The following is a 12,144-nucleotide window of genomic DNA, read 5'->3' on the forward strand; positions in this document are numbered from 1 at the left end:
AACTGGTTATTACCTGAAATAAATAAATGGGGGAGGAGGAAGGAAGAAGGAGGAATTTACCGTATTTTTCGTCCCATAGGACGCTCCGTCCCATAGGACGCAGCTACTTTTTGGGGGGGAAATAAAGGAAAAAAATTTTTCCCTTTATTTCCCCCCCAAAACCAGGTCGGGGAACAGTGGGATGGCGGCGCTGCGCCTCCCCGCTGTCCCCCGACCTTGTGGGGCTGGCCGAGGTCTGCCTGGCGCCAGGGCGCTCTGCTGCAGGGCGCCCCATGCGCCGGGCGGCAGCTGCCGCCCGCAAGCCTTGCGCGCCGGGGGGAGTTCTCCCCCGGTGCGCGAGGCTTGCTGACACTTGCGCGAAGCACGGGGCGTCCTCCGAAGGGCGCCCCGTGTTCCGCGCTGCAGGCTGCCGCCCGCAAGCCTTGCGCGCCGGGGGGGAGTTCTCCCCCGGTGCGCGAGGCTTGCCGGCACTTGCGCGAAGCACGGGGCGTCCTCCGAAGGGCGCCCCGTGTTCCGCGCTGCAGGCTGCCGCCCGCAAGCCTTGCGCGCCGGGGGGGAGTTCTCCCCCGGTGCGCGAGGCTTGCCGGCACTTGCGCGAAGCACGGGGCGTCCTCCGAAGGGCGCCCCGTGTTCCGCGCTGCAGGCTGCCGCCCGCAAGCCTTGCGCGCCGGGGGGGAGTTCTCCCCCGGTGCGCGAGGCTTGCCGGCACTTGCGCGAAGCACGGGGCGTCCTCCGAAGGGCGCCCCGTGTTCCGCGCTGCAGGCTGCTGCCCGCAAGCCTTGCGCGCCGGGGGGGAGTTCTCCCCCGGTGCGCGAGGCTTGCCGGCACTTGCGCGAAGCACGGGGCGTCCTCCGAAGGGCGCCCCGTGTTCCGCGCTGCAGGCTGCCGCCCGCAAGCCTTGCGCGCCGGGGGGGAGTTCTCCCCCGGTGCGCGAGGCTTGCCGGCACTTGCGCGAAGCACGGGGCGTCCTCCGAAGGGCGCCCCGTGTTCCGCGCTGCAGGCTGCCGCCCGCAAGCCTTGCGCGCCGGGGGGGAGTTCTCCCCCGGTGCGCGAGGCTTGCCGGCACTTGCGCGAAGCACGGGGCGTCCTCCGAAGGGCGCCCCGTGTTCCGCGCTGCAGGCTGCCGCCCGCAAGCCTTGCGCGCCGGGGGGGAGTTCTCCCCCGGTGCGCGAGGCTTGCCGGCACTTGCGCGAAGCACGGGGCGTCCTCCGAAGGGCGCCCCGTGTTCCGCGCTGCAGGCTGCCGCCCGCAAGCCTTGCGCGCCGGGGGGGAGTTCTCCCCCGGTGCGCGAGGCTTGCCGGCACTTGCGCGAAGCACGGGGCGTCCTCCGAAGGGCGCCCCGTGTTCCGCGCTGCAGGCTGCCGCCCGCAAGCCTTGCGCGCCGGGGGGGAGTTCTCCCCCGGTGCGCGAGGCTTGCCGGCACTTGCACGAAGCACGGGGCGTCCTCCGAAGGGCGCCCCGTGTTCCGCGCTGCAGGCTGCCGCCCGCAAGCCTTGCGCGCTGGGGGGGAGTTCTCCCCCGGTGCGCGAGGCTTGCTGGCACTTGCGCGAAGCACGGGGAGTCCTCCGAAGGGCGCCCCGTGTTCCGCGCTGCAGGCTGCCGCCCGCAAGCCTTGCGCGCCCAGGGGAACTCCCCCCAGGTGCGCAAGGCTTGCGGATAGCTTCCTGGAGCCTGGAGAGCAAGAGGTGTCGGTGCGCACCGACGCCTCTCACTCTCCAGGCTTCTGCGAAAGCCTGCATTCGCCCCATAGGACGCACACACATTTCCCCTTCATTTTTGGAGGGGAAAAAGTGCGTCCTATAGGGCGAAAAATACGGTAACTCTTTCTCCCCTGCAGTGATCCTGGGGAAAATCCCTCCATGGAAGTTAATATTTGCATTGGAAGGGTATCCCCTCATAGTGCCATATCACACTTCCATGCCTGCTGCAATCCGAATAACTATCAGTCTCCCAGCTGATGATATATGCAGTTTAAAAGCCCCACACCCTACATATGAAATTCAAAGATGCCTTTAACATCATGTGTACTGTACTGGGATCGCTGCATCCAGAGAATTAGACTGCAAGCCTTTTTATCCCCACTAATGCTGATTTCGTTGCTGAGTTCGCTTTGGAGTAAAGCCAAATCTGGAAGTAACTGCTCCCTTTTTTTAAAAAAAACAAAACACATACTAACATGAAAAGGTTCTCTCCTTCAGTATGGCTTGAGCCATGCTTCCTCTTGCTTTTTCTGGAACCACTGCTTTTTAAACTGTTGCCTTGAGGAGTTTTGTGTACCCGTGTCACGGAACGTTATAGAAACTGGGAATGGATTTTCTCAGTGGTCTGTCTGTATTAACAGTTTAATACAACAGTGAGCCATTGGCCAAAGCTGATGTGAGCAGGCAGTTTGCGTGACATCAGTCATGAATTCACATGAGATGCACGAGCTATGACTGACATGAGGTTGTGGCTCCAACGTTATAGGATGTAACATGAACAGAATGTTCACATGAGCTTTCTGTCAGTGCAAAACAGACAACTAGCAGTCGAATCCAGCGGCAGGGATCCTTAGGCCTGAGGGGCTGAATGTGGTCCAGAGTAGGTTCACTGGAATGAATGGACCTATGTTACTCATGTCCGTTCATTTTAATGGGCCTACTACCTTGAAGAGGACCAACATTGGATCCATTTTTACTGAAGCATGGGAGAAGGTTTAGGGCAACTGGTTGTTCAAAGCATGACACATTGTCATGTGCAATCTAGCAAATAACTTACTTCTTCTGTTTAGAAAAGACCAGCGCAGTTAACATCACCATTACGCCAAACGTAACAAAGGCAAACACTATAGGCCAAGGAAATGAGAATTCTGAAACAAGAAAGAAGCAAGAACTGTGAGTTGTTTCAGTTATTTGGGTACTCTTTAATATTCTTTGATGATCTCATGCTGATACACACACACACACACACACAGAGAGAGAGAGCGAGAGAGAGAGAGAGAAAGAGAGCGAGAGAGAGATTTTAGGCGGAAATATCCTAACATCCTTCCCCTTTTCCTTCTCTGCCGTGGCAACGAAAAGCCTTGACTTGCTTTCGCTGATCTGTTGTCTAAGGTTGTTAACAGAGAACAACTTAAGGTTTATGTACAGAGGTTGCAATTGGGTTGAACCACAGGTACTATAGGTTACACGGAAAGAGGGAGGATGTTAGGATATTTCCGCCTAAAATGGCGGAAATATCCTAACAAGAGAAACCCACATATACTGTATTTTCCATGTATAAAACGCCCCCTATTTTTGGGGACTCAAATTTAAGAAAATGGGGGGGGGGGGATTTGGCACAGAGTTGTTGAGCTTTTTTAAAGAGGGATTGCCAAAAATCAGTCACCCGCATGCGTCACTAAATGTGCCTCTGTCCTCTCTCCGGGAGAAGCTGCCAATCGCCCACCCAATTGCTGCAGCGTCAGCCAATCAACACCAGCCATTGACGCAGCAACCAATAACACGCCCAATAGCTGCTGACAGCAGTGGCAGCAACCAATCAAACGTCCACCCTATGCACTATCCATGTATAACACGACCCCCACTTTTTAGCGTAACTTTTAAAGAAAAAACCCCAGTCTTATACACAGAAAAGTACGGTATTTGTTTTGTGGTGTGTGGCAGACTTTGGAGCCTGAGGGGTGCTGCAGAAGCCCACCCTGGCACGCATATCATGTCTGCAGTGAGGCCAGGGCATAGAAGTCGGGCATGAAGTGGAGATATTTCAAATAAGATCTCTTTCCCACCCCACTTACCTTCGTCAACGCATGGCACCTGGCCTGCGGAGTCAAAAGATACGTAGAGGGTGTCACTGAAGTCCCCATACATTTCAGAAACCCCTTGCGCCCGGACTCGTATCTCGTAATCACGGCACGTCTTCAAAGAATATACAGGAAACATCGTGGCGGCCTTTGGCTCCAGCTGGAAAAATAAACGGAGCGGTTTTCTGAGCAGTCTTACGAGAAAGGCTGCTCTTTGCTCATAAGCAAAACACTTATGGGGGGAGGGGTCTTAGAATTACAGATTCACAGAACTGTAGAGTTGGAAGGGACCCCTCGGGTCATCTAGTTCAACCCCCTGCGATGCAGGAATCTCAGGTAAAGCATCCATGACAGATGGCTATCCAACCTCTGCTTGAAGCAGAGTCCACAACCTCCTGAGGGAGTTCAGCAGTCAGGTGTAAGCAGCACTGAATTCAGGGGAGTTCATTCCAGTAATGGCTATTATTAATATTATGGACTGGGTTTGAAAAGGCATTGAATGGTACACAACTTGAATCTGATTTAAAGAATTAATAAGGGCCATAATCTTCAGTTAATATGCTGCAATTAAAAAAAGGAGACAATGGACTGAAATAAATTTACATCTCAAAACAAATCGTTAATAATTTTAAAGTCAAATGTTTTCTTGAATAATGCATTAGAAACGCATTAAAGCCCAGCTGAGATTGAAGAGGCTGCAATTAAAACCACCCACGACCGTTTAAAATAAGAGGCAATGCAGGGAGTAGATGAGCAATTATTGCAACACAAAGAAGAAAATATTAACAACTACACGGAGAATCAATAATATAGGAAAGCTGTTGGGACAAAACAATTAAGGGGAACTTACCTATTTCACTGAAAGTTCAATGTAGATAAGACGTGCCAACATTTGCAGTGCAATCTTAATCACATCTACTCAGAGGTAAGCCCTACTGAACTCAGTGAGGCTTATTCCAAGATGTGTTAGGCCTGGATTGCAGTCTTAGGGTTTAAATAAGCTTTCCTTAACAAGTGTTGGTTTTTTAAATAATTTTTACAAAGCCAAATTTTATTTTTTTGTTGAGGGGACCCATATTTCAAGTTCGGAAGGGGGATTCCGATCATCTTCTTGCTACTGCGTTAATATCCAAATCAGTCCAAATAATGTTCATAATTCTATCCAGTCTTATCTTGCTATTTCCACATCTCATCTTGTTCGTATATTTTTTTCCTTTTTTTCTTTATGATCTCTTCTGATAATCTCCTTAAGCAGATAAACACCAATTATAATCCTGTGTGAATTTTTCCGTTCATCCAATCCTCATATCAAGATGGTTTCCATATATCATCGCTTTCATAAATAACACCGCTCTTTCCATCATTAATCTGATCTGTCGCTCTTAAGTCCCTCTGAGGAGTCTCACCCATAATATAAAAACAGCTCTGTTCCTCCTCCCAGACTTAAGTCCTCCGACAGAACTTGCCAACATGGACACGGTATTTTTAACTGCGTCATTCCAAAGCTCTTATACTTTCCACAATCTTCTTGAAACATGCTTTGGTTAGAAAATTATCTCCACACAGACATAAATCCACAGCTTAAGTCATTAAAACGGCATTTCTGACTTGGGGGGGGGGGATTCTTGTTTAATCACATAGAGGAAAGAAATGAAAGTTCCCCCCCCCCCCATCCAGTCCCTTTGCCATACCAAGCCTTGGTGATCTCATGATTTATTCTTGTTCCTCCGACCCGTCTTGTTTATCAGAGATCTCTTCAGTTAGCAGTCTTTACTCCCCCTCCTTCCTTGAAATATGTGCATTCGCTTCCTCCTAATTGTTTCTTTTGAAGTTATTGCAGCTAGAGGCGCGGATCAGAGACAGCGTCCAGGAGCGCCGAGATCCACAGGAGGGTCTTCTGCCTAGTGCCCCCATCCCCACAAATTTGGAGGTGGTGTAGGGCACAGCAGGCAAGGGCAGCCCCCCCCCACAACCTTGGGGGGGGTAGGGAGGCTATTTACTCCCATCACAGCCTCCTAATTACCTCGTGTGGGGCAGAGAGATGTTATTGTCAGCCATCTTCCGATGCGCCCCTAATGGAACAAGTGTTGGGTTTATTTATTCTTTATGTGTGTGTTTTCATCCTGCTCTGTTAGGCAGCACCATTGTCTGCATCCTTTGCCATAACCGAGTAAATGAACGATGTCAAATCTGCAGAAACTAGACACTGTTGAAAACTCCAGTTAGTGATGTGTTGTCCTTGGATCAAGGGGCGACACTGATCCACAGCTGGCTACAGTGGTTAACCTTTTTCGGTCCAGGGGCCACACTGTACTCCAAGGGCCACATGCTGGTGGCCAAAGAAGTGTGTGTGTGGCAAAAGAAATGGCCAGGCCACACTTTTGCACACATGTGCGCGCACCCACCCAGCCGAGGGCACAAACGTGGAATTCTGGTAGGATCTGAACTTGCAGCTCCAGAGCCAATCTCAGCACAGCAGAAACATACATCATCTACTCCACTGTGCAGAGCCCCAATTTAGTCAGAGGGTTTCCATTCCTTTTTTTTTTTTGTACCCCTGCTTCCACCCAATTCTCAAGCGGTCTTCAGGGGTTACACTTCAGGGGCTGGATCAGGGGTTAAAAGGTAAAGGTAAAGGGACCCCTGACCATTAGGTCCAGTTGTGACCAATTCTGGGGTTGTGGCGCTCATTTCTCTTTATGGGCTGAGGGTGCCGGCGTACAGCTTCCGGGTCATGTGGCTAGCATGACTAAGCCGCTTCTGGCAAACCAGAGCAGCGCACGGAAACACCGTTTACCTTCCCGCCGGAGTGGTACCTATTTATCTACTTGCACTTTGAACTGCTAGTTTGGCAGGAGCAGGGACCGAGCAACGGGAGCTTACCCCGTTGCGGGGATTCGAACTGCCGACCTTCTAATCGGCAAGTCCTAGGCTCTGTGGTTTAACCCACAGCACCACCCGTGTCCCTTGGATCAGGGGTTAGCCACCCCCAAAACCTGACATTCTCTGGGGCTTGCTCCTAGTACACATACCTTCTTCCACTCTGTCTCATTGACTTCTTTGTACTGCAGCTGGTAGTGGAGGGTGATCCATCCATTCCGAACGTCTGCGGAAGGTGGAGGCTTCCAGGTGACCTGGATATCGGTATAGATGCCTATTGGGCTGGCGTTCAGAACAGTCCAGTTGAGTTCGATGGGAGGGTCTGGTATGACTGTGAATTAAAACACATTTTTACCCCAACGAGTAAAGATCATTTTTTGAAATTTCCCAATATCCAATGACAGAAAGGAGTGCCTTTTTTAAAAAAAACAAAGCATTCCCAGTAGGTCCACAGAATGCATGTATTAGTGAGTAGGACCATTCCTCTGACTGCTAGCCCAATGCTGAGGTGGCTGCTGGCCCTATCCCCCCAATGGACACTTGTTCAGTGTAAGCGTCAAAGGGCCCTACGCAGTGTTAGAAACTTAAGATATTTAAACTAGGCACCAAATGGCTCCTTAAACCAAGGTTGCAGTTGCCAAAACAGAATGTCTAGTTGCCATTTGGGGGAAAGATGGCGCTAAAGTTTTATTTTTCAAATGATGGACTGACAGTGATCGATTCTCATGTTAAAAATCTGGCTAGTTCAGATGACAACCAAAGATAAGAAATTTGAGAACCTAAAGAAGAAAAGCTACTTTATTCAGGGACAGTCCACGTATATATTGGCTTATTCCTACCTCTTTTTCTTAATGGTCAAACGGACCATTCAATAACGTAGGGATATTTTTCACAACTGTGAGAGGGGCAGTGGGGTGGGGCAAGTGAAGACAAGCTACAACAATTAACTATAACGTCGTTCACTGTTTCTGCACTAAAGAAGCATTTTGTTTCCAGACTGTGCAGATAACTGATAGAATTCTACAGGATGTGGTATCAGTGGCGTAGCGTGGGTTGTCAGCACCCGGGGCAAGGCAAGTAATTTGCGCCCCCCCCCCCGCTGCACTGTCCCTCCCCCAGATAGTCCCTCGCTCTCTCTCCGCACCACACTGCACGCCTGGCACCCTCCCCTCCACAGTGGGCGGCGACCCGGCGGCTCGGATCGGATTCGCACAGCCAGCACTGCAGTGAGAGAGAGTGAGTGAGCCAGGTAGGGGCAGAGAGCTGCGAGTGCGAGCGCGCGCCCCCAGATGTTGCGCCCGGTGCGGCCGGCCCCCCCTGCACCCCCCACGCTACGCCACTGTGTGGTATCAGGGTGTGAAAACAGTCAAGATCCAATGTTCCCCAGGCATGCACCTCCTGGTGCTCAGGCATCTTCACTTGGTCACAAGTGGTCAATAGCCAGGTGCGTAATGCACCTGGGATCTGGCTAATTTCAAACACTGGCCCCTATGTAAGTACAGGTGCCTGTACACAGGATCTTCTTCTTGCAAGTGGGATCTTCAAAAGAGACTGCCTACGCAGGTACATATTTATGGATGTGGCCAATGGACTAAACCATGGGTAGGTAAACTAAGGCCCGGGGGCCACATCTGGCCCAATCGCCTTCTAAATCTGGCCCACGGACGGTCCAGGAATCAGCATGTTTTTACATGAGTAGAATGTGTGCTTTTATTTAAAATGCATCTCTGGGTTATTTGTGGGGCCTACCTGGTGTTTTTACATGAATAGAATGTGTGCTTTTATTTAAAATGCATCTCTGGGTTATTTGTGGGGCATAGGAATTCATTCATTCCCCCCCCCCCAAATATATATACCGGTAATCCATCCCCCCACAAGGTCTGAGGGACAGTGGACCTGCCCCCTGCTGAAAAGGTTTGCTGACCCATGAACTAAACCCTAACCCGTTTACAGGTCTTCAGTGAATGTGCGAAGGGATCATCTGAACATCCCGGACAAGCCAGAGGAGCTCCTGGTCAGTAGAAAGACGTATCAGTGAATAAGAGTTCGACTAGTCTTGAACCGGACTGTACACCCCTGAAAGAGTCAGGTTTAAGATTTGAGAGAATGCCTAGATCTGGATTCCCAGGTATACTTTTGCTTAACTAGGGCCACTGTGGCAAACCATGCTGAATCTGGCCATGGTGATGTATGCTGCAGTTGTATCTCATCTGGAGTACTGTGACAAGCTGGTGCCTTCTAGATGTTTTGGAGTATGACTCCCATCCCCAGATCCCAAAGTTCTAATAACTAAAATAACAAGAAATTCAATAAAACAGCTGCCCTTACGCGATGCTCAAAATCAGCTTCCTGAAGCAACATGCCTACTTCTGCCTAATGGTAGGGCCAGGAGCTGCTTCAAACTAATATGCAAATTAACCTTTGGTTACAAGGCTGCAATGGAAGCACGTAGCGGAAACATACCTAGGTCCTCCACGCGGAAACATAATTCGTCATACACCTTGCTTCCATTAACCAGCCTGACACAATATGGAACCCAAATGGAGGTGTAGGTTTTGTTGAAGTAACAGCTGTTTTCACCTTCGGTTACATAATCAGGACATTCTTTCCATTCGCCCAGCCTAGAAGGATAGGAAGAAAGAACTGTGAAAAAATTAGGATATTATGAGCATCTTCTCCTCCCCACCCCTTTTAGGGAAAAGAGTGGCTACATAGGGTTTGGAGCAGACTGATTGATTGATAAAAGGCTATAAAGCAGAAGATCACCTGTATGTGACTTTTGCAAAAATAACAACCACAAAAAACCCAGCAACAACCCCAAACCCTTGAAACCTTGTTAACACATGATGTAGTGAATGTATTGATTCAGTGTTTTCACATTACATCTATATGTATTAATTTGCTTGCTGGTGACAGGGTCCCTGTTATCAACATGCCTGTTTTTGTGAATGGTCACTGTTAATACTGTAATTATTGTCATCTGTACTTTTCCATACTGACCTCATGAGATTCAGGGTCTTGGAGATCCATGAATGGCATAGGTTATGGTGTGAGGAACTGTCCCCCCGCCCCCAGTTTCATAACCTTCATCCAGATACTCATTTCTGGTGCTATACCACGGAACACACATTTTAGACAGCAATTCCTCCGTACTTTTCTAGGTTCCTTTTTGCAAACACCAATTTCACGGCTTCGGCAGCTGTTAAATGGGAAAAGTTGCCATTCTTCCAGTAACATGAAAAGGTTTCCAGTTCAGGTGACCGGCACTTAATGAAGTATGGTTTTCCTGACAAAGCTGTATGTAAAAAGGTGAGAGGGAGAAAGGAAAGGAAAGAGTGAGTATGTTTTCAAAGAGATCAAATACAGTAATTGAGGGATTAAAATAGCAACGCAGACTCCAAACTAAAATTAATGTCCCCGTGCCATGTCATTCCCCTCACATAATGGCACCACAAACAGGCACAAAATATTCCTGCTTTGTAGCATATTGACTGTGACATTTGCAGATGCTCAAAATCAGAGGTCAGTTGGTTCCGGCCCATGAGCTTCCTGAAACTAGCCCATGGCCTTTCCGTGGATTGGTGTGGGGATTCTGTGCTTTTTTATTCTCACTGTGGGGACCGACTTCTGGGTTGGAAGAGCGCTGGAAATAGCATGTGCGCATGCACACGGGCGCTCCTCGCCCTATTTCTGGCGCACTTCCGGGATGGAGGAGCGCCTGTGCGCATACGTTATTTCTGGTGTTCTTCTGACCCGGAAGAGTGCCAGAAATATCTTGAGCGCACACATGGGCATGAATGCTCCGGCCCACAAGAGGTCTGCCGGGGAGTGGACCGGCTCGGCCTCAAAAAACGTTGCCCACCCTTGCTCAAAACATTCCACCTCTCATACCAGCTGCCCCCACGAGGTTTCCTCCATATGCTTTGACTGTAGTTCTCATCATGCCTGACCATATTGGCTGAGGCTGTTGGGAGATGCAGTCTAGCAATATCTGGAGGAACCAGGTTGTGGGATGATGTTCTATACAACGCCACCCCGTGTTCCTGAGTTTAAATATTTCTAGGCTGGCTTTCAGGACAAAGCCCTCACCAGACAGCTCACAGGGGAAGAACTGCAACATACAATGCTATATTTAAATAAACCAGCACCCTAAAAAAAAATCACAGCCTAGTATTTGCAGTGAAGAGTTTCCCAACCTTTTATTGCCTTTCCCCATTTAGGGCTTTCTTGTCAGACCCACCCTCCAGACTTATTTTTTATTTTAGGCTTATTCTGTACTTAACCACAACAAGAGTACATTAGTGATAGATTCATTCTGTGATGCTTCCACAAATGCCACCACCTTATTACAGTCTGAAGGGGCTACAGCACAACAAAAGTGGGGCAACCTCCTACCCCCAAAACATTTGTGGCATGAAAAGTTACAGAACATGCAACAACATGTCCCCCTGGAAGCTTCTGCAGGCACAAAACAGTATTGAAAGCAGGATCATGTATGCCTACTCCAGTAGCAGCATGAGCACAAATCATCGCAAATGGCCAAGGAAAGGACATCTGGAGGGGTCCTGGGTGGTGACATGAGACAGGGCATCCTCACTGGTGTCACCTCACCTATGAAGCTCCCTCTCAAGTAATATTCAGTCTGCCTCTACTATAGAGGAAGTTTAGGACTCCTGCTGTCAATTTCTGAGTTGCGTTTGGCTTCCCAAGTTTCATGCTGTGCTGGCCTGGTTTCACAGAGCTGCAGTGTCACGGTTTTATAGTGTTATATTAGGGTTGGCTATGCCATAATTGCCAAGGAATGGAAAAGAACACAGCGATGATCCCAAGATAACCTTCAGAGAGAAGGTGACACACTTGCTTTCTGAATTATGTTGCCTAAATGCACAATTATTCGGTGCTACTGAACTGGCACCAGCTGCTTTGCAGCTTGTCCAGAGTGCAGGCCGCAGCTAAAAACCATGGCCATAATAAAACAAGAGCAACAACAAAGAAGCAGGCTCTGACGGTTTTTGCCGGGATTCTGTCCTTGGGATCACAATGGCTACATAAGCCGCTAATCCCCCGGGGGCATTCTGAGCAGCCTTAATTTGTAAGTGGCAGCACACCAGAGAGGTCCTGGAAAAAGCTGTCCTTTTGCTTTGCTTTTCCCAGACTATTTTTATTTATTCATTTACATCTTTTTAACCCTTCCCTACTGGAATGCTGTTGCACTCTATATGTCCTATGATATGGTGCAAGATGTGGTGCCATTAGATGGCACTTTGCAAATACAGTGGTACCCCTGGTTACGAACGCTTCTGGTTATGCACGCTTCGGGTTATGAGCTCCGCTAACCCGGAAGTAGCTGCTTCTGGTTGTGAACTTTGCCCCGGGAACACGTGGAAATCACGTGCCGGAGGTGCACACACAGCGGGAGGCCCCATTAGCGAAAGCGCATCTCAGGATAAGAACAGTTTCAGCTTAAGAACGGACCTCTGGAA

The 12,144-nt window shown here is 49.6% G+C and overlaps 1 protein-coding gene across 5 annotated transcripts in view; it reads right to left on the bottom strand.

The window, feature by feature from the left end:
* Window positions 1–12,144, bottom strand: part of GHR (growth hormone receptor) — a 105,140-nt gene that overhangs the window by 8,147 nt on the left and 84,849 nt on the right. For all 5 annotated transcript variants that reach the window (XR_014502790.1, XM_083402905.1, XM_083402903.1 and 2 more), the window contains exons 3-7: window positions 9,815–9,956; window positions 9,125–9,282; window positions 6,814–6,992; window positions 3,776–3,941; window positions 2,758–2,848 (exon numbers count right to left, since the gene is read on the bottom strand). Coding sequence is in view for 4 of the 5 variants with exons in the window: in XM_083402905.1 (XP_083259031.1) it covers window positions 2,758–2,848; window positions 3,776–3,941; window positions 6,814–6,992; window positions 9,125–9,282; window positions 9,815–9,956 (736 nt within the window). In the remaining variant the exon portion in view is untranslated. The remainder of the gene's footprint in view (window positions 1–2,757; window positions 2,849–3,775; window positions 3,942–6,813; window positions 6,993–9,124; window positions 9,283–9,814; window positions 9,957–12,144) is intronic.

The sequence above is a fragment of the Podarcis tiliguerta genome (assembly GCF_965153285.1).
Source record: "Podarcis tiliguerta genome assembly, chromosome: 11".
Classification (NCBI taxonomy): Eukaryota; Metazoa; Chordata; class Lepidosauria; order Squamata; family Lacertidae; genus Podarcis; species Podarcis tiliguerta.